General features: G+C 44.9%; 1 protein-coding gene across 1 annotated transcript in view; it reads right to left on the bottom strand.

The window, feature by feature from the left end:
• ADARB2 (adenosine deaminase RNA specific B2 (inactive)) overlaps positions 1-22,907 on the bottom strand; it is a 470,823-nt gene that overhangs the window by 143,712 nt on the left and 304,204 nt on the right. Inside the window, exons 2-3 of the mRNA XM_090267996.1 lie at positions 12,683-12,769; positions 4,810-5,678 (exon numbers count right to left, since the gene is read on the bottom strand). Coding sequence (XP_090124122.1) covers positions 4,810-5,678; positions 12,683-12,769 — 956 coding nt within the window. The remainder of the gene's footprint in view (positions 1-4,809; positions 5,679-12,682; positions 12,770-22,907) is intronic.

A 22,907-nucleotide genomic window follows, 5' to 3' on the forward strand; every position in this document is an offset into this window, starting at 1 on the left:
CTACTCTATAAATGTATGTTGTGCATTATATATAGAGGTATAAGGATTTATAAGTGCATTTTGTATATATATGTGTATCATAAACATGTATTGTATCACATTGCATATATTATATGTGTATTATATACAAATATTTATTAGATTGCATTATATATATATTATATAAATGTATTAAGCATCTACAAAGCCTTCAAGACCCTCATTAAGGAGGGATTTTAGAAGATGCTTTCTTGTGTAATGAAAATGAAATGATTGTTACTATAGTTCTGGCCATCAGTGCCTCTTCTGAGGAAACAGGAACATGGTGAAGGTCTGGCTGAGCAAGGAGTGACGCTGCTGTGCCAGGGTGTCCTTGGGCAAACCAGCACAGACAGTGTGGGGCCAAGTGCATGTGACTTCCACATTGAATCATTTTAAATTGAAGCTTATTTAAAAATTGAGGACCCTCTACTGCTACTTTGTTACAGCAATATTATTGAACAGTCCTGCTTTACAGTGGCTAGGGCACTGTGTCTACTGAGTAAACTAGATTAGCAGGAGTATGAGATTAGAAAGACAGTCTGTAACAGGACCAGAGGCAGCCAGGTCACCTTGGTGTTTGGGAGAAGGAAGCTAAATTTTTGCAAATGTCCCGTTAATGACTGCTGCCCAGCTGTTATGAATGGAGCAAGAGCCAGCCTTTTTCTAACTCCGCAGCTAATTATGGGGCAGATTCCATGGAATGGGGCCATGTGCAGGAGTTCTGACCCAAATTTACTATAAAATGCTGAAACTTAAAAAAAACATTGTTAGTTATATATTCCCATGGTTTCTATCTCTCCTACCAGAAATGGGTGATGCTTCATACAGGGTCACCCCTTTTTAGAGTTAGTATAACTTTCCCTCACTTTCTTTTTACTTCTATCACATGTATGTATTCTCCTAAATGACCCATTTGAGAGATATGCCTTTCTAGTTGAATTTAAAGCTTTTATGAATTAAACTCTTTTTATGCTGGGGTAGGGTGGTGGGAAAGGAAGATAAAAAGAGATGTAAATTGTATGATATTATTATTATTATTTTTAAAAGACAATTCTTCTAGGAAATGGGTATTTATAATCTGACATGGTCTTATTATTACTTTCAAGAACCTAGTTAACCTAGAGGAATTCTATGCCAGGCGGATGTACCAACTGCAGATGAAGAAAATAAATGATGGAATTGGCCCCCAGATACCTCCTGGTACATGGGCTTCCTTGTCACATGATCTTTGTCTAGTGCCCAGACTGTGTGCGTGGGCGAGTGTTGTAGACCCTAATCATTTAGGTCTGTACCACGGTTTAAAAATTTTAATAAAGTTTTGGTCTCAGCACTCTAGCCAAGAGACCTGAAGTCATATCTCATGAAATTGAAGGGTCAGAACTAGCCTCATTCTGAGATACATCATGGTGAGAATCAGATCCTAGAGAAATCACCCCCCTGTGATCTTCACCTTTATTGAGAATGTTATCCTTCAGAACTTCCTCTATCAAAATCGAGGCAGGAGCAAGCCTATGCTTCTTGACCCTTACCGCTGGAAACTGACACTTGATGTTGCTTCGGAGGAGGAGACACTTCACTCTTTCCAGAAAGCTGGTGACTAGATGGCAAGTGGCACCAAACTCTTTACCTAAGGGGTGTGGGGGGATGCTTAGTCAGGATTGTCTTGATGATGAGCAAACATCCAACTTGCTCTGCTGGTCCTGCCGTGATGCTGTGCTCCAGGCTGAGGCCGAGAGCCCCGATGAGGTTCCGAAGGGAAGGGTGCTTGGTGGAGCAGTCATCCCACTTGCCTGCGTGAGAATCACAGCTCAGGCTCCTGGCCCTCCTGCCAGCACCTACTGCACTTCCTGTGGCTGAGCCCATGGTCACGTTTGAAATTTTTTCCATTTAATATTACTTGAAGAGGTAAGATTACTTTATTTCTTAACTTCATTGGCTATTACTTAAAGAGATAATATTACTTAATTACATTAATTAGTTAAAAGGTAACCATTAGGGCTGGTTCTGAGGCTTCATTCATACAAGACCAAGCCTTTGGTTAAAGCACTAAACTGAGATGTGTTTGCTTCTGTACAGGTGTGACCCAACATGGCTGTCTTAGAATCAGACTCTTGACTAGTCATCCCCTGCGTAAGGCAGAACTTGGAATTTTGGGCAAAGAACATTAAATACTGGTGCCGATACCCCAGTTCCAAAAATTGTATCTCTCAAGCACCAATTGTCCTACCTTCCCCCTATGTGGACCTGGGGAGGATCCTCAGAGATCAGTGGCTAGGGGACCTGTCTTTCTGGGAGTGTGGGTGGTGGTTCTGAGAACCTAGCCAGGCCAGGGGTGTCTGGCATACTGTCCCTGAACAGGTGTTAAAAGTGCATTTATACAGGATAATGAAGGGTCGTACCACTAGGGACTTGGAGCCCAGGACCATGGTGTTAGTAGGACTAGACATCTGCTGTATAGACAGATAGTTGGGCCAAGCAGGAGAGCAAAGCAGCATTTACAGGGGTTCTTGGAATCTTTTTAAAAAAGATCAGTTTCTGCATGTAGACCATGTCTAAGACAGGATTCAAATTTAATGAAGCCACCAATGGCACCTGGTCCTGGGGCCCCGGATGCACTCCGCCCTACTCCACCCAGGGCGTGGATCAAGGGAATGGTGACGAGCTGCAGGACAACAGTGCCTGGGGTGTGACGAATGGCCCACAGCTCTTATGCTGCTCTGCACCCTCCATCATCCAGTTGGGGTTGTTAGCAGACTGTCAGGGAAAAATAATTTAGCGGTTGTGGTTTTAACTGATGTGCTGCATTCTGGGGTCAAACAACTGTTACAAAGCTGTGGTGCCGCCTGATTCCTCCACCATATAAGCTCAGGGGTGACAACATGAGAGAAAACGTGTCTCGGCCGCAACTCACTGACATCCTTCAATGCTCATTTTGGGCGGGGGGAGGGCGGGTGGGTGGACTTGGAGAGGTTGTAGGAGACAACAAATGTTTGTTACTGAACAGGAAGTACAGGCTCCATGAGGATCCTTGGTGGGGTGGCCACACTGGGAAATGACACACTGGAAGATAAGGGGACATGCCACCACTCACTGCACAGGAGGGACCTCCTTGGATAAGGTGGGAGGAGACAGAGGCAATGTGGAGTCCTTGGGCCACCTGGGGCTCATTCAGTTCATAGGGGACACAGTGGCTTCCTTGGGTTTGGTTGGCAAGTTTAAGCTACAGATGTGGAGAAACAGGATCAGAAAGAAAAAGAGAGACAACCAAATAAAATAGAGGTGCCAGAAAAGAGAAATGAGTGTGCAAACTTCTGGCAAGAGGTGCTCAGGAACCTATAGACCCTGAACTTCTTGCAAACACCTAGTTTCTACCTGGATTGGGTGTTATTTGAAGGTGGGTTGAAAGGCAAGATAGATGGAGATTATGGTCTAAACCCCTTCAACCCTCTCCTGAGAATGTTCAATAAACATGTGAAAATAAATGAAGGCATTGGGGGGGCAGAAATAGGAGAAACAGCTGTCCTTGATTGGGGTTCCTTATTGGACAGTCTCTCTCCCTCACTCAATAGAGCTGTGAGAAGCAGACCTCCATCAGATAAGTATTTATTGAGTATCATGATTCAGCATGAGGCATCTGTCCTTATGCATTAGGTTGGTGGCTGTGTCGTATCCTTTGTGCTCTTTGAGGCCCAGGTGGCACCTGCCTCCTTCTCCAGGTGCTCAGCCTCCTTAGGAAAGAATGGGTCCTGTCCTAGGAGCTGCGATGTGATCACACAGCCATGGTAGGACAAATTAGAGTTACTGGGTGCTTACTATGGATCTGCACTGGGTCAGTGCTTTTGACTACGTAGTATGTTCCTCCCCACGACGAAGGCCAAAGTGAATAAAGATACTTTCCTGCATCTGATACATTAGTGATGCCTACAGATAATTCTGAAAATGCTAAGACAAAAGGTAATTTTCATAAGTAAGCAGTCACAAGACTTATAAGGATGAGATGGCTTCGGAATGGGATAGAAATCGTTCCTGACACATGGACAGTGCTATGAAATTATTTCTCAAATGAGCGAAGGTGAACCAGCGTGAGAAAGCAGACCTGTTACTAGTGTGAAAGGGCCAGAGAGACAATGGCGACACAGAGTTCCAGCCTTGGCCTTGATCTGAGCCTTCTGCTTCCAGCCTCCAGCTGGACCCTCAGATCCCCCCCTACCCTGTGGCTGGACGCTGTTGTCCAGGCTGCCATACAGGCACCAGACTCTGGCTGGAACTACTGAGATGAGACAATTCGCATTCACTTGGCTTCCTCCAGCCTCCATAGTGAGAAACTACCTGAATTGCTACCTAACATGCATTTTCACCTCCTGCTAGGCCTCCTGCTGCAGAATGCTCAGCAACCAAATACTGAAGTGCACCTGATGATGCCAGCTATCCTTCCCTGTCATCCTGTCTGGGGACTGGCCCTGCCTCCCCCTACCCCACCACCACCCTGTTTCCTGCCAATGTTGTCATCACAGACATCGCCTGACTTCACTCTTCCTCTCTCACCTCTGCAAGTCCCAATATTGAGATTCTTTCCTTACATGCACACGATTCTCTCTCACAAAGTCTGACAATTGCTCTAATGGTGAGGCTGGGACTGGGCTGAGCTGGCCTTTCTGGGAGGGGTGCGTGGGGATGCTCTCTACTTACAGCGACTGGAGCAGGGGGGCTGCCCGCTGCCTGTCCCAGCTCATGGTCTCCTAGCATCCGGGAGATGCCACCTGCCAGGAGCTACCTGAGAATTCTCACCTGGGGCAAGAGGTGACTTTTACTCCTGCTGGGCATGTGGCCAGGCAGCCGGATGTCGAAGAGGGCCTGGAGGGCGGCCTGTGCCGCCTGGCCCTTGGCCAGCTTCTTGCTGCGTCCCGAGCCTTCAAACATCCTGCCGTCCACGCTCACGGCCATGACGAAACTCCGGGGTCGCTGCTTGTCAGCCGGCTCTGAGAGGCACACGTAGCGCAAGCCGGCGCGCAGCTGGTTCAGCACCACCACCGGGTTCCTCTCGCCTGGGGCCACCAGGTCCAGTGTGTGGTGCAGCAGCTGTCCCCGCCGGCACGCTGGGGACAACAGCTCGGGCTCGGCAGGGCGGCAACCCGGGAAGGCTGCACTGGGTGCCGCTGGCTCGAACTGCTTGAACAGTGTGTCGGGGAAGTCAGCCTGGTCGGAGGTGAAGTCCGTGCAGGGGCTGGTGCTGTTGCCCATGGCCAGGTGGGCCTGGCAGGCGTTGGGAAACTGCACGAAGGAGCGCAGGGCCAGCTCGGCTGCCCGCATCTTGGCCTTCTTCTTAGTGGGCCCTGTGCCCTCGAATGTGAGCCCGTTCACCTCCACGGCCACAGCGAAGACAGGCGCGTGCACGGGGCCGGTCTGGGACACCATCCGGTACTGCAGGCCGGGCCGCAGCTCATGCAGCTGGACCAGTGCATTCTTGGGTGTCATTGACCATGAGAGAGTCTTCCAGATCAGCTGAAGTTTGCAGAAGTGGCTGCCGTTGCCCTCCTCCAGAGGTCTTTTCCTCTTCATGCCAGGTGCACCACGTTGGACTCTGTTGCCAGCGGGCAGTGGCCGTGTCTCCAGGTTGCTCACATTTCGGTTCTCCTTCACATCTGCGCTGCTGGTACCTGGAGGTGAGAAGAGACAGTGGTGACCCAGGGCTCTCAGCTCACCTGAAGACAGACACCACTTCTGATGACTGTACTGTGCACATGAGCCTAGCTGTCAGCCTGAAAGCAGAGCCCCTGAGACGCACCCACTGGATGGAGCCTTCTGGGGACAAGTTAAGCAGCACCTTTTGTTCCTAGGCTGACAGGGTCACTAAGCTTCCTTGAGAGTGGGGCCGGCTGCTGGGGAGGAGGGAGGAACACGCAGCCCTGAACAGTCCCTACATTTCTGAGAATGTGAGATGTGGACATGGTGAGCCTGACCCGCTCCCACCTTCTGCTCTGAGTGTGGCTGAGATATTGTGGGGCTGAGGCCAGCTGGGCACAGGCCCCCAGCCCTCATCTCCTGAAGCCTCCCCAAACCAAACCACATGTGGCCCTTTCCTTCTATCAGCTTCAGGCAATGATGAGGGTCATGCAGTGCTTCCCTGTGGAGGGGATTGATGACTGAATTGTGCGTGATCAGAGGATGGAAGTCTCGATAGCACTCACGGTTAACGAACCAGGTCTACATGCTTCAGTGTAGAGGAATCTCAGAAGTATGATGTTGCATGAAAAAAGCAACTTGCAAAGTGTTACGCAGAGTGCAATGTCACTCATAAGAATTATAACAGTGCAGGCATTGCATGTTGTTTGTGTAATAAGACACAGTGGTGAAGCTTAGCTGCTAAGATTCCCAGGAGACAGGGAGGAAGTGGAATGGGGGCCTAGATGGAGGTTTCATTTATATCTGTGATGTTTTATTTCTTTTGAAAAAAACGATATGCATTAAATTTTGCAAAGCCATCATTTTCTAACTATAGGTGGTGGATGTGTGTAACAAGTTAACTTTTCTGGACAGGCTATCTTGGACCAGTCTTCACCCATGAAGAGATTCCATTTTGAAAGCCACAGCTTGGATCATCACTGAACTGCTGGACCAGAGTCCCTGTCACCTCCTGGGGACAATGCTTTTGGAATACTAACCGCCAGTTTCCTATGAAATACTCCAGGATGAGGGTCATGGGCCTTGCAGTTCCCTTTCACCAAGCCCCACTCCCATCTCCCCCCTGGTACCTTTCTTATTCCTTACATCTCTCTGGGGGTGGGGAGCACGGCACCATTTTCTAGGAGGGGACACTGAGGCTAAGAGAGGTGGAGCTGCAGTTGGATAACTGGTTGAGATGTGATTTTCCTCTGGGAATGTCTTGTCCCTGTGAAGGTGGGTGTATGGGCACAGAACAGTGCCACCGTTCCTCAGCCATGTCACAGGGATGCCTGTCTCTGGGACAGGATATGAGGTGCTGAGAGTACATAGCCTGTCATTCATGTGTGCGAGTGTGTGAGGTGAAGTGGCAGGGGATGGGCCACATGCAGGTGATCCCTATGCCCTTCGATTTCTCCTTGGGAACCAGGATCTCAGGTGGCTATGCAGCAGATTGTGAATGAGTTTTCTCTTGCAAAGTAAGTGGAAACTTGGGGTGATTTTTTACAGCCAGCCTGCAGCTTATAAATAGATGCTGAGAACTTTCTCCTCAGTCTTCCCTGAGCCAAGCTGTGCTGAGACCCATTGGCTCAGTGGCCTCACATCCATGGCACTGCTGCAGGAGAGTAATAACTGGAAAGTGCAATCTTACAGGCGCTGAAGATGCTTGGATCATCAGGGGCCTCAGAGAGGTGCCCTTGCACTAGACAAAGTTTTCTGGGTCTGTTGCTGTGCTTCCTCCAAGCTCAGGGGATCTCAAGGACACCTCTCACTAACATCCATATCAGCCCTCCAGGTGGTATTCCCAGTAGCAGTGAGTGTATCCATTTTGAAAGTGTTGATTGGTGAACCCACCACTGCTCATGAGCTCTGTTCTCTATGTTGTGAGGCAGCTCTGTTAATATTTTCTCTGCTGGTTTGCATCTATAAAATATTGGGTCTGCAGAGGTAATTGTGGTCAAAGGAGTGAACCTGAGCATTTTATAAGTTAGAGGTGGGTGGTGTCACTTACAGACTATTTTGTAGGAATAATTACTTCCCAATATTGAGCGTCGACTTTCAGCCCCTTTGTACGTCATTATGCACCTGGGTCCACACAGCCAGGAGCTCCGCCACGTTGGGTACTTCAGGCCAAGGGCAATAGATAGGATTAACCACGCACTTTCCCAAATTGAACGTAAAGATGAAAAAAATAACCTGACCAAAAGGCCCCACAGCAGGTTGCCTGGGAACTTACTGATTTCTCACAATGTGAGGAAGGAGGGAGCCTGTGCATATGATTAAAGTGGCTGGCATATCAGGTGACCTCTGTCCCCTTTTCAGGTAGAAAGGATTATCTTGGAGCAACACCCTCACAGTCTGAAACTTCTCCTCCACCTGCATTGAGATTGCTTCCAGGATCTAATCTTCCACAACACTCAATATCCAACGATGACGATTATTATTAGTTCTCCACATCATAGACACGGTTATCAGATTGTGGCTCAAAAAGTCCTTCCAAAATAATTAATACCTAATAATCGATAGAAATGTAGTCCTCTGGGCCATATCCTGGATGCACCAGCTAGAATCTCTGGGATGATGTTACCCACTGGCTTTTGCAAATGAGCAGATCAGGGGTTCAGCTCCCTTCAACACAGTCCATGTGCTCGTTTCCACTGGCTTGCTGAGTCTGAGCAAGGCAGAGGGGGCAGTGGTCATTCCACTGGTTCTGGGGTCAAGTAGAGGAGAGGTGAAAGTCTTCTCTGTCCTTTACATAGATGTGACCTTGGACAAGTCCCTCTACCTGCCCAAATTCCATTTTCTTAAGAGCGAAAATGCAAGTTTTAATAATATTTGTCTTACAATATTATTATATGGTTGAACTAAAGGAACACATGTAATAGGTTTAGCAAAAGCTCTGGCATGCAGGAAAGTCAATGCATGTTTTAAAAATGGTGTTGTTCCCCCTTATAGGTGAGGGATATATTCTGAGACACTCAGCAGGTGCCTAAAACCTCAGATTATTCTGAACTCTATATATACTATGTTTTTTCATATATATATATATATATGCATATATACATATATATATGCATATATATATGCAACTATGATAAATAATTTCCACATTAGGCACAGAAAGAGATTAACAACAACAATAATGAAATAGAACAATTATGACAATATACTGTAATAAATGTTAGGTGAACGTGGTCTCTCTGATAACCTATCTGATAACTAAGTGACTAATGAGCAATTTGGGGAGAAAGAGTGGAATTTTAAGTAGTCACAGCTGTGGTTAAGCCTGTATTTTCCAGGTGAAATGCATTTTTCACAATTAAGTTCAGTCACTGGGCTACAATTGTGCAGTGGCAGCCTCCGTCACCTGTGGGGGGAGGTCCCTGGCTGCCATGTCACTGCAGTTATAACCTGGCATGAGTGCAAACACCATGTTAAGCACAAGCATCTGCCTCCTCTGTGTCCCTGTCTCTGTCCCTGGGCTGGTGTCTGCCTGAGTTTTTGCAATAGTTGCGTTGTCGGGAGTTTTTCATCACACTTACTCACTAATATGACTTGCTGTGCTTGCAGGTTGGAGGGCAGCTGTACAATCCACCTCATCCTGACCAGACAGGTCTGGCCTATAGGAGCTAGGTGGGTTGTCTGCTCTCTCCTTGTACTTTGGCGGTAAGAAGATGCATAAAAAGGGGGCAGCTGTGGCAGCCAGTCAGGTGGGCCTGGTGACTCAGAATAGGGAATGCAAGGTCCTAGCTATGCAGGTTGTGCACTGGCCTGACACTGATGGCTCTTGGATGAGGCTCTGCAACAGGACAGACGGCCTCCTTTCAAGACTTGTCTTATGTCATCTGGAAGCCAAGACAATCATGGATCACAGTGTGGTGAGTGGCCGCCCTCCCTCCACACCCCATGCAAACAGAGTGGCCTGTGTAGGCCTATGGCTCTGTCCAGGATTGGGCATGTCAGCCCCTCTTCATGTGATACCTTTAGGTTAGTGGCAGACACAGGGGTCATGGGGTTGGGGCCAGTGACCACTTCCTTCAGTGTTTGAAGAAGAAAGCTTTCAGGGTCACCAGCTTAGGCACAAAATCTTATAAAGGTGGCATCATCTGGTTGACTGTTATCCAGTACCCAGCCTGCTGATACTGGCTCACGGGCATCATCCTCTCTCAGGCTGATTCTTGGTCTAGCTATTGATCCCTGATCCAAGCTCAGGCCTGGACATTGGAGCTGAGCTCCAGATAAGGAGCAAATGTGAGGGATGGGGCTAGGGTTACAGGGGGTGTGGGAGAGAGATGGTCCTGAATGGTGGAACTTTATCTTAAACCAATCTAGACACATACATTTCATAGTTTGTAGCTACAAACAGGAGACTTCAAAGAAAGGACACACTTTCCTTTACACCTACCCTGCCTCCCTGAATATGTGTGTGTACACACATGCACGCAGAGTGAACATCCATTACAAACCACCACTACACACACATCACACATCACATATACACACATTACACTCATTACCTAGATATCACACACACATCATGCATATAACATACACACAGACACACACACCACATACCCTTTACATCTATATATACACAACACATAGACACACATACATACACAGTGAACATCTATTACATACCACACCATACACATCACACCCAACACACACAACATACCACACATATTACACACATTACTTAGACATCACACACATTACACATATAACAATGCACACACACAGATACACACATCACATACGTAAACACATCATACATAGAGACACCCATACACACACAGAGTGAACACCCATCACAAGCAACATACTACATATTTACATTACACACACATTACACACAATGTACACACAGACATACACAATATACACATCACACACCACATACCTATTACATACACAAAACACAGAACCCGCACCGCACACACCACACGCACATCATGCACACCACACAAACTTTGCACACAGACACACACACACACATACACATACACACACATCCTCTAGACAGTTGCATTCACCGTCTTCTACCCTCCAGTGGCATTTGGGCAGTAAGTTGAGGAACTCCATGGGTAATACTAATGAGGGGTGTTAACTAAGACAAGCACATTCATTTGGAGGTGTATATTTGAAGAGTGTATGAAAAAAGGATTTTCTAACTATATCAACAGCATATATTACAAAGGGATGACTAATCCACTGGTAGAGAATATGATTTTCCAAGAATTTCAAAGGCTAATATTATGTAATAAACAATTAAACATCATTCTTATCTGTAAGTTTTTACCTATTAGCCAGTGATCTGAATTAGGGAAAGTAGCCTTAATTACTGATACTAGCCAACTTTGGTGGAGCATTTATATGTCCCAGGTCCTTGCCTAAAATGTCTTCATGCACTATGTATTTGATAGTGACCTCAATTCCATGGTTCAGGTTATGTCGCTGTCCCCGTCTTGGAAATGAAGCTCCAAGGGACTGAGTGGTGATTTTCACAACCCAGGGCAGTGGGGCTAGTGATTACAGAGCACGAGATGGCTCGGAGGTCTTGCCCCCACTTCTACTCTCAGGATTGTTCTGGCATCAGAAATCATTAGCCCAGTGAACTGTTGAAAGGGGAGAGAGGCACTTCTATGTGGAGAGGTTGACCCAGCCAGGGTTCTCGCAGCTCAGGTGCAAAAGATAAGGAAATAGTAAGATTTCATGCCTCATGCTATCAATGCATTGATGAAGTTCTAGAAAATTTTGTATTTAGATCATGAGAAAACAGAAACAATTTTTTTGTCTGTGTTTTGCTTTGACACATGTGTTTGCTGAGGAATGGGCCCTGAACAGATAGTCAGGGGATCCATGTTCTGATTCCCATGTGACTTTCTCCTCATCTAGAAAACAAATGACTAACACTAGAATGTCTCTAAGGTTCTGTGATTTTGCTTTAGTGGAATAATCCAGGGCAATCACCCCAGTTTTCAATCTTGTGGATAATTATGTTTTTTGGGAAGGGGCTATTCATGAAGATGTGTAGTGTTTCTTAAAAGCTGATGGCAAATGGACAATATTCCTGTGCAACCTTCCCCACCGTTTCTTCTTGGTCAGGTCAACAATCCCAGTGACTGCCAGTAAACCTTTTGTGTCCTTCTCATCCCAGGACAACAAGAATGTTCCTAACTTTCTGGCTGAGAAGGTGACCCCTCTGTTAGGTAATGTTGAAATTCAAGAGGTGTGCATATGGTTTGGAACATTTCACCCCCTTGTTTAAAAGCCTGACAATATGCTATGCACAAGAGACGAGTATAATGCATGCTAGACATGCCCAGACTCACACACCAGCCCTGTCTGCTCTGCCTCCTCAGTGGTCTGCACAGGGACACTGTTTAGGGCCCCTCCCCCAAGCCAGCATTTCGGTCCCTACATCACACTGTTTGCTGTCTCTCCAGTTTGAAGTGCCAGAAATGTTTTGACAAGTAGTCACCCATCCAGTTCTTTCCTTGCTAAATAATTGTACAAACGGTGCTCAAAGAGACTATGTTCAGTTTTCTTTTTCTTCTCTTTCTCTTTTCCTTTTTTTGTTCGAAGGAGGAAAAAACACAGGAAAGAGAGGAGGGATGGTCCAAGAGAACTTTTAAATATGTGTATAATCCCTAGAGTTCTCAATCACACAGTTACTGCTAATATTTTCCTACCACCCAGGTAAGGGTAGAATTTCATGTGGGAACAGGATTCCAAGTGAGTATGAAAATTCAGGTGAGGATGGGTTTCCAGATAGGAATGGATTCCAGGTGAGAATGGAATTCCAGGTGAGGATGAGTTCTAGGTGGGGGATGAAATTTCAGTTGGGGCATGAGATTCTAGGTGGTGATGGGAGCAGAGCTCTCTGCTCTTCAAAGCCCAGATATTTCCCTCTACCACTCCCCAACACCCCAAGGGTCTCAGACTTTGGGGACATTGGGCTGGGATCCCCCACTCTTCAGGGAAGGGGACTGCTTACTTAGATTGTCTTCATCCTCCGTGTTTGTGGCCCCGGGGCTCAAGTGCTTGAAGGGAGCGATGAAGGCTGACAACATGCTTACTTTGTCTGGAAAGAAAAGAAGAAGAGGAAATGCACTTTTGACATGGAATTGCAGAAAAATTCAGTGCTCTCATATGTTCTTATTACTGAGGGTTTGGACAAGGGAGGTTGAAAGGTCGTTTTGGTTTCAGCCACTTCATTCTGGTTCAGCCTTTTATTGAATTTCTGACAGCGTTTTATCAAATTCCCCTCTCCATTCAATTTTAAACTTTATGATTTCTATCTTTCTTCTTTTCTTATTTTTGGCATCTCCCCTCCTCTTGATCCACATCCCTCAAAACTCGAAGTAATTGTCTCCAGGGCAACAGTCTTTCATGAGTTTACAGGATGCTGGGTGGGGCAGGGCTAGACTGAGGTCATTTCACAGAGAGCAACTAAAGCAAATAAAAAGCCTTCCACGATTAAGTGAGTATCATGCAAATAAAGCCAAGGCTATTTTCCCCATTAGTGGAGAACTTGCTTTGTGGGCTTGAAATGCATGAAAAATGACCTTAAAACTGTAATATACTCAGTGTGCCTTTGAGCAGAAGTAGAAGAATGGGAAGAAGCAGAAGGGATAGGAGAAGAGATGGCAGGTGGAGGAGGAAGCAGTGCAGGCCTCAGGTCCAGAAGAGTTCTTCCTGGAAATGGTAACATGTCACTGAAGCAAGGGAAAGGCATCAACAGGGGCTTCCCTCTGCCTGCATTCCCCATGATGGGTGAGTCAAGCAAGATCAGGTAGGTGTCTTGGGTACAGGATATTTCTGAGTACAGCATAGGTGGTAAGATGTTATTTCCATGGTCTCAGCAATTTCTCTCTTAAACAGAGAGATTAAGGAATTGTAGGTTGGATGTACAATTGGGAGGTTGAATGAAAGAAGGTGAAGGGATTAGTCAAAGAACATGTATGCGTAATTTACAGGCGTAGGCAACAGTGTGGTGACTGCCAGAAGGAAGGAGCTGGGAGATAGGTGGAGTCAGGCAAAGGGGGAAAAATGGGGACATCTGTATTAGTGTGTGTCAGGTTTTGGGGGGCAGTGGAGGTAGAGAAGGCCAGCAGCCAAATGCTGAGCAAGATGGTTTATTGAGTATGTAACATGGTGGGCTGGGGTCAGGACAGACCCCAGCAGTGAGGGTCAGGGCAGAGGGAGTTTTTAAGGAGTCCTGAGGCTTGGAATGTGTAAGCAGCACAGGATGGACTAAGTTGCCCTCTTGTACAGCCAGTGGATTGGTGGTTGGATGCTTGCCATATCCTGATAGTCGCCTGAGTCTAGGGCAGCTAGGGGAAGTGGGGAGAGGTGAGCTGCCTCATGGAGAGCTTTTGTTTGGAATAGCAGGCTTCTACCTCACAGCATCAACAATAAAAATAAAGGGAAAAACTAACTAATAAAGGGAGCCAAAAGAAAAGCTTCTGATTTTAGAAGTTCTACTGAGTGAATTTAACCACAGAAGTTTGGTGTACCTGTCCATAGACAGAGAACTGACTCTCTCGTCAGGAAGTCCTCTGTTCTCAGATTCTTGCCTCTAGTGTCCTCTTACCTCCAACTCTTCATGATTCATTATACCCCATAGGAATCCTGATCACATTATTAAAAATATGATAGCTGGAAACGTCACCATTGCTTATCCAGTGTGTTACAGGGTTGCCATAGACTCATCCCTGTTCGTCCTGTGGGCAGGCTGTCCAGGGCCCTGGTTATGAGGCTTTGGTTACATCGTCATGCAGGACCCTTTCCCTCTCCTCTGATACCTGAGGGCAGGTTTTCAGGAAGGTCACTATTTGCACCAGACTGCCTTTTGTGTCAGAAAGGAGGACTGTTGATGGCAATCCTATTTCAGCACATGGTCTAAACTTAATGTCCCAGGACATCGGTAACTAGCGGTTTTATATGCAGCTAGCCTGCAGGCATCCAGACCCCGGCTTGAATCCTGCTCTTTTTCTTTCCATTATGAGTCTGTTTTCTCTTTAGCCAAGCTTCCCAGAGGCCAGGAGAGTTCACATTGAAATTCATTCCAGAGCCTGTTAACAGCTGTTGTTTCCAGTAGGGACGGGTAACAATATAACATTCACTCAAAGAGAACAATAAATAACTCAAATACAAAACGCCTGCCCCTTCTTCATTCCCTGAACAAGAAGAATAAGCTGGGGAGGACTGCACGCCCCGAGCTGCAGGGCCCCGAGCTGCACAACCCAAGCTAATTTACTACCAGGGAATGAAATCTCTTGCTTGAGTTATAATTTCATTAAGGGAGGCCAATAATATTACACAAAGAGTGTGAAGCTCAGATGATTTAGTCTGGAGCATCTCAAAATGAAATTACAATTTTCTAATAAAGCAGGGCTACCAGCCCAACACCCACAAAAACACACTAAGCCATTTCAGAGCTCACCTGAGCAAAATCGTGAGATATTTCAAAATTGTTTTAGATCCATCTAAGTTCTTGCTTTTTATGGTTGTCATATTTATCAAATAAAAATGCAAAACACCTAGTTAAAAATGAGTTTTAGTATATACATCTCTAATATTGGGACACATATATTTAAGAATGTATTATTTATCTAAAATTCAGATTTAAAGTAAAGGACTTGAACAGATATTTCTCCAGAGAAGATAAACAAATGGCCAATGAGCACACAAAAAGGTGCTCAACTTCTTAGTCATTAGGGGAATGTAAACCAAAACTACAGTGAGATACCACTTCATATCCATTAGGATGGTTATTATCAGTAAGATAAGAAATAGCAAGCATTGGAAAGGATGTGAAGTTGAAACCATTGTGCACTGCTGGTGGGAATGTAAAATGGTTCAGCCACTATAAAAACCAGCAATGCACTTCTGAGTACATACACAGGAGAACTGAAAGCAGGGATTACGAGAGACATTTGTACAATGTTTATAGCAGCATTATTCACAATCGCCAAATGGTGGAAGTAACCTGAGTCCATCAATGGATGAATGGATAACAAGATGTGGTATATATATATACACACAATGGAATTGTATTCAGCCTTAAAGAGAAAGGAAAGTCTGCAATATGCTACAATATGAATGAAATTTGAGGACTTTATGCTGTGTGAAATAACCCAGACACAAAAAGACAAATACTGTATGTTTTTTCTCAGATGAGGTCCCTACAGCAGTCAAACTCATAGAAACAAAAACAAAACAAAACAAAAAAAAAAAAATAGAATGGTGGGTTCCAGGGGCTGGAGGATAGAGAATGGGAAGTTGTTGTTTAGTGGGGACAGAATTTCAGTTTGGAAAGATGGGGAAGTTCTGGCATAATGAAAATGTTTTATATTTAGATCGAGATACGTTCCATGTGTGCATGCATTTGTCACTGAGCCATAACATCTATAGTTTGTACACTTTGCTGTCAAGATAAAAAACATGACTGGACAAGAAAATAAATGATGTGAAGCAAGCATCAAGTATTTAATCTAGAAAGGGAAAGCAGGGATGAAACAAATGTTACTTAATCTATAAAGAAGAAAATTGAGAATGCCAGATATTAAAGAGAGGTGTCTACCAAGAAAGAATAAATTTTGTTTTTTGCTTATTTTATAGATTTAAAAGCTTAAATATATTAAAAAGATTTTGACATTGCAACAAGAAAAATCACCACCTCAAAGATGAGATACCCTTGGATTCCTACCAAGACAAGTGTATGTATAAAAACAAGGGAGAGAGAATTAATGAGAGTAAAAACCAGACCCAGGAAGTGGGGAGATGGAGCCAAAATTCCAAATGTTAGGCCCAACCTCACGCCTCAGGAGCCCGTGACAATTCAGTTTACCCACAATGGTGACTTGAGGAATTGTAAAAAGGTCAACATTTTTGGAGCATACTTTGTGAAAGCAATTGCCTTCACAAACTACTTTGTTTTTAAACAACTTATCAAACAATTTTTACCAAGGATGATGAAAATTAAAGAAAAAAATACTGTGGTGAATATATCTCAGTTATCTAGAAAATCCATTCATGTGAAATAGTGTGTTTGCTAGAAATTTTAACAAACACTGCAATTTAAGAGAATATCTGTGATTACCCAAAGGAGTTGAAAACCTATGTCCACACACCAATACCTGCACACCAATGTTTATAGCAGCTTTATTCATAATTGCCAGAACTTGGAAGCAACCAAGATGTGCTTCAGTAGGTGAATGGATACATGAACTAAACCAAAACCAAAGCAAAACAAGACATACTAATTGCTAAAATGTCCAAGGATTTGATCTCAAACTCTGCCTCTTAAAAAGCACTAAATATTTCATGGAATAGGTTATGAAAAAATTACATACATTGAGCATTTCAGTTCTGTCCTTATTTCAACATCTGAAAATAAGGTTTTTGTCCTGTGTCTAGCTTTTGCAGGTCACATACCTTCAACATCTAGCACAGCTCAGCTGTCTTGAACAGTTACATAACTTGAAAATAAGGTGACAGTTGGAAGCCACAGAACTCTGTTGGTACCTTTGGGCTACAAACCTTAGCCTCCTTTATAAGTTCCCTTCTTCTGTTTTCTCTTTGCCAAAATGCACTCTGACAGATGGCCTCCCTCAAGCTTGACCCACTTTCTTTCAAAACCATATATCCTAATCGAATCCAGGTATGTGTTAACGAATGCAGTGTCTACCCAAGCACAAATGCAAATTGATTTGAATAGGTGGGCTATCCTGGGAAGCACAAAGAATAATTAACATCCATGCAGTCAGGAGAAAGGAATAACATTTTGGAGTAAAGGTGAATTTTTCTCACAGATTTTCAGGAACACATATTCCAAAACACTGTTTCTAAGCTGCCATCCTATAAACAGCACAAGAGGGTTCAGCAGACAAAAGATTCTGGCTCTGCACTGAGCTTTGTGACATGAGAAGGTTTGATTTTCACAAGGAGGCGAGGAGGATCTCTCCTGGCAGTTTCCAGATGGATAAAACTCATGAATTCGGTCTTGAACAGGTCCATGTACACAAGTGGCCAGCCTGCAGTATGTTGCTCATTCATTGTTAAGGGCTGAATTATGTCCTCCACAAAAATTCATGTTGAAACAATGACCTCCAAGACCTCAGAATGGAACTGTATTTGAAGATGGATCTTTAAAGAGGTGGTTGAATTAAAATGAGGTCCTTAGAGTGGGTCCTAATCCCTTAGGACTAGTGTCCTTATAAGAAACAGAGATCGGAATGTAAACATGCACAGAGAGTTGGCCATCTGAGAACACAGGGAGAAGATGGCTGTCCATACACCAAGGAGAGAGGCCTTTGAAGGAACCAGCCCCCCATACACCTTGATCTCAGATTTCTAGCTTCCAGGATGTGAGATAATAAATGTCTATTATTTAAGCAGCCCAGCCTGTGATATTTTTCATGATGACTGGAGCAGACTAATACATTTATTTGCATTCAACAAATCTTTATTGAATGCAAATATTTGTACACACAGTTAATAATTCAAGCTCTGAGGCTAAGAAGGAACAAAGCAGAGAGATGTAACCTGGCTATGGGAAACTCCTATCAGGGAGGCATCTTTCAGGAGACTGGTTAGCTGAGAGCTGATAGCTAATAGTATTGTCTACCTTTGATTAAGCACAGAGACAGTCTTTGAACCAGGTGGTCTGGCTCCAGAGCCAAGGATACTTCCACTGATAGGATGAGTAAGGGTTAAGCAAGAGAGGGGAGGTCACTTCAGGCAGAAAGAATGGCACGTGCAAAGGCTTTGAGTAGTTCCCCAGGACCTAGTTAAGCTTCTGAAACTTGGCAACACTGTCTGAGTGGCTCCCCATTACCCTGGGCAGGAAGCCTTGAGGTAGTAATATAGGACTTGATTCTGAATTGGGGCGTCCCAGGGGACAAGCACATAAAACTCTGGATTGTGAGAAATGAGCTGGAGGGAGGGTAGGGGTCAAAGAGAGGAGGGGGAGGGGGGTGAAGAAGGGGTGAAGAGAGAGAGAGAGAGAGAGAGAGAGATCTCATTCAAGATGAGTCTGAAACCCAGACATGGGTCCTCAGAATCACCCCATACTCTGTCTATGGGATAACTAACACTTGGACACCTGTTACTGTTACTGAGGGGACACGATGGCCAGTTAGAACCTCTAAGTGGACACACTGCAACCTTGGCCAATTAAACAGATTCTCTCCTCCTATTTTCCTCTCCCTTGGATGGGCTTAGAATTGGTTGTGAGATGGTACATTTCAATCAGGACTTGATAGAGTTTTATATATTGAAAATGACTAGAAAGTTATGGGCTCTGCCTGAGATTCACTGAAGGATAGTAAAGGAAGAAGGAACAGAGTGTGGTTAAAAGGAGCAAAATGGAAAAACACACTAATTGTTCCATATTTCTACTCCAAAGAGTTGAAACTTCAGGAGAACCAGTAAGGTCTGCCTTGCTGCCCGGAGATCAGGTGTCTTTTTTGTCCTTTACAGACCCTAAGGAAGTCAGGGAATGTATGATTTGTAGATTCCTCTTAAAAGCTCCTGTGGCTCAGTGGATTGAGTGTCGGCCTGTGAGCCAAGTGTCGCTGGTTCGATTCCCAGTCAGGGCACATGACTAGGTTGCACATCAGGTCCCCAGTTGGGGGCGTGAGTGAGAGGCAACCACACAGTGATGTTTCTCTCCCTCGCTCCTTTGCCCTCTCTCTAAAAATAAAAAAGAAACAAACAAACAAATAAATAAATTATTTAAAAAAAAAACTCCCAAATTCTGTAGGAAGTAATCCCCAAGTACAGGTTGCTATAAGCTCCTGGCAGCTCTGAGAGCTACTAATAACCACATGTGAAAATATGACTTCTAATTCACAGAAATTAGAAGAACAGCTCTTGATGAGTTGTTTGGCAAAATTAGGGTCTCTTATGAAATCCATCCTTTTCTCATGGTTTAATTTCTACGGCATGCAATTCTAGATGACATCCCCTCAAAGTCACAGCTCTAAGATATTCCTGTACCAATGTGGGACACATCCCAGGGTAGGTTTTTGAGCAAGCTATGACCATGGGGCTGTGAGCACTCTTGTAGAACACAAAAACACTTTGGCCTGACTCTGTAGGCTTCATCCCTGTGAAACTTGGCTTATTTTTGGAAGTAGAGGGGAAAACACTTAAGAACAAACAAGCTCACACCAGACTGCCCTATGCACTCTTCCTGACACAAATGGCAGGCAAACACACAGACAGCCTGACAAGTGATTGACAGAGCAAGGTGACGCTTGGCAAGAAAGTGTATTTAAATAAAAAATATATCTAAAGGTCTGTGTTCAGACTCCACTTAGACTCGTAGGTTTCCAAATGATCTGCCAAGGCATTCAGTGGCTTTGCAAAGTCTAAATGTTTTACATTTTATGCTCCATTTAGGAGTGGATGCATGTAGAAAGTGGATGACATCATTCTCTAAGTTGGTTTAGCATTCTCCATGAACTCTGAGGTGTGAGTGTTACTTTAGGCTCTGTTGCTTTACTTCAAGGACAGTAGGTCATGCTGGACAACTACTGGTTTCAGACCTATCACCTATAGAGCCTGGACATTGGTGTATACTGCCTCCTCTGTTTGGGGCAGCAGAAGTTTCACCCCCCTGGTAACAGATAATGTGGTGAGATAAGAAGGTCAGAGTTCAGCGGTGAGGCCACCAGACTCTAAGACCAGACAAAAAGAGCCTGCAGCTTCTTTCAAAAGATTTCCCTTCTGTTGTGACCAGTATAGTCAAAGTTGTTGGAGTCACTCCTTCAGCAGACACCCTCTGAGACAGTTTCACCTGCCAAATGTGTGGCCAGACCTTCCGGTCAAGATGGCAGTGTAGGCAGACATAGCTTGCTTTTTGCACAACCATATCAAAATTACTGTTAAAATATGGAACAGTCATCACTCAGAACCATCAGAAATTGAGTTGAATGGAACTCTGACAATTCTAGAATTAAAGAAACTGTTACAGAAACAGGGGAGTCCAAAAATCCCCAGAGTTTGCAGCTGGGGGATGGGGGAAAGGAAGCAGCTTTTAGAATGCCTCCACATGCCTGAGGCTGGTGGCTAGTGTCTTTCTTATGCAAAATGGCTTTAATGCATCCAAAGCCTCAGGTAGATGGGAGGGGACTTGGACCAGGGGATGGTATGGAGAAAGCACACAGATCCTGCCTGAGGTTCTGTGAATGGTCAGAACTGGTTACTGCACCCACTGCATCAGAGGACGTAGTCAGGGATTTAAAAAATAAGCTGCAGACATTTTAACCAGGCTAACTGTGTGAATTTGACTAAGGCCGAGGCTGACCAAGTGGATTACAAAAGGACTAACTATGCAGTTTACAAGGAGGCTGAGAATCCACGAGGTTCTGGATTAAAAGCTGGTGGACCCCATAACACAGACAAGGTCTCACCAATCAGGATTGAATGATTGGCAGCTACTGGTAAAGCTGAATTGTGTTTGAAAAGTAGGGAAAGGGTTTCTCTGACTTTTCTAAAACTAGCCTGGTTTGGTAGGGGGGGAGGCAAGGATATGTGTTTATGGGTGTTTTAAAGAACATAAGACTTAACAACAGAAATCCACAAATAACTAAATCTATATAACTGTTAAATAAACAGTTCTTTTTCTTTTCACTGAACTCTGGTATTGAGAGTTATAATTTTGGTGGCGGGCAATCGGGCCCCTGACTAAAAAGCTTATGGGTTTGTTTTCAATTGGAGCAGCCCAGGGGTTCTGTAACAAAACCACATCCATCTAGACTGGTAGGAGGGTTGGAGATGCAGAATGGGCTGGTCCCACATCCAGGAGTGGTGGATAAAAATTCAAGAGGGATATCTCAGGAGAGAAGCATCCCAGCCCCATACCAGACTCCCTAGCCCATGGTTCTAGTGCCAGGAAGATAAGTCCCCAAAACTTCTAGCTGCAAAAACTAGCGGGGATTGAGTTGGGGGAAGAAACTTCTGGAGTCCCAAGCAGTTAATTTTTTTTCCATTTTTAAAATTGTTCTATTACAGTTGTCCCCCTTTTCTCCCATTGCTCTCCTCTGCCCATCCACCTCTCCCCTCTCCCACAGTCAACCCACACCCTATTATCCATGTCCATGGGTCATTTAGATTAATTCTTTGACTCCAGCAGTTCATTTTAAAGAATGCACACAGAGACTTAGACTCATTCCTTATGAGCTCTAGCACTGAGGTAGCAGCTTGAAAGGCACCAGTGGCATAAAGGGAAGAACTGAAGTCTCTGACATGAAGTGAGCAGAGGCCACTGTCCCTTTTCTGAACCATCCTTCCACAGAGCTACAGAGCTGGTAGGCAGGTGCCTTATCTGAGACTATCAACCTGGCTAACACTGTCCGGCCCTGGAGATTTCCGGAGACTCTGCCCCACCCAGTTTACAGGCCCATTCAAGCTTCTTTTCCATATAAATGGCTGGTCTTGGCTCATGCTTTACAATTTTCTAAATCCTTTCAAATAAGGAACAGCCAGTTTCAGTGAGCCCCCAGCTCCCCTACTTCCTGCTAAGTGGTCCCAGGTCCGGCACTAGCAGCAGCAGCATAGAGTCATAACTTGGCATCACCTGGGAATCTCTAAACCAGGCACAAGTAACAGCCATCTGCAGATTGCTTTATAGTTTATCCAGGGTGGCTCTGGGCAGAACACAGGTGGGGGCTGACCTTGGCCTACACAACCAAGGAAACCCCAGAGCCTGCACCCCCACTGGACAGCTACAGACCACGTCAGAGCACCACCACCACCCTGCCCTTGCACAGCTGATTCTCCATGTAGGTTGGAGGTTGGTGCTCAGTGATCACAGCCAGTCCATGCAGCTGAATGGCCTGGGTAAATCCCTCCCATTGATCTGCCAACAGCAATCAAGGATCAACTACAAGAGGGTGTACTCAGCTCATATGAAGGGAACATCTTGAGTACCCAGCTTGGGTGATAGGGGAGGCTGTGCCACTGGACTCCACAGGACATCTACTACATTAGACCATGCTACCAAGACAAATAGTCAAAGCAGCTCTACTGAAGATATAGAAACAAACACAGGGAGGCTGCCAAGATGAGGAGACAAAAAAACGTGATCCAATGAAAGAACAGATCAAAACTTCAGAAAAAGAACTAAACAAAAAGGAGATAAGCAATCTATCAGATGCATAGCTTAAAACACTTGTTATAAAGATGTTCAAGGAACTTAGTGAGGACCT

This window comes from Furipterus horrens, unplaced genomic scaffold, assembly GCF_987537825.1.
Source record: "Furipterus horrens unplaced genomic scaffold, mFurHor1.1.pri manual_scaffold_2, whole genome shotgun sequence".
Taxonomy (NCBI): Eukaryota; Metazoa; Chordata; class Mammalia; order Chiroptera; family Furipteridae; genus Furipterus; species Furipterus horrens.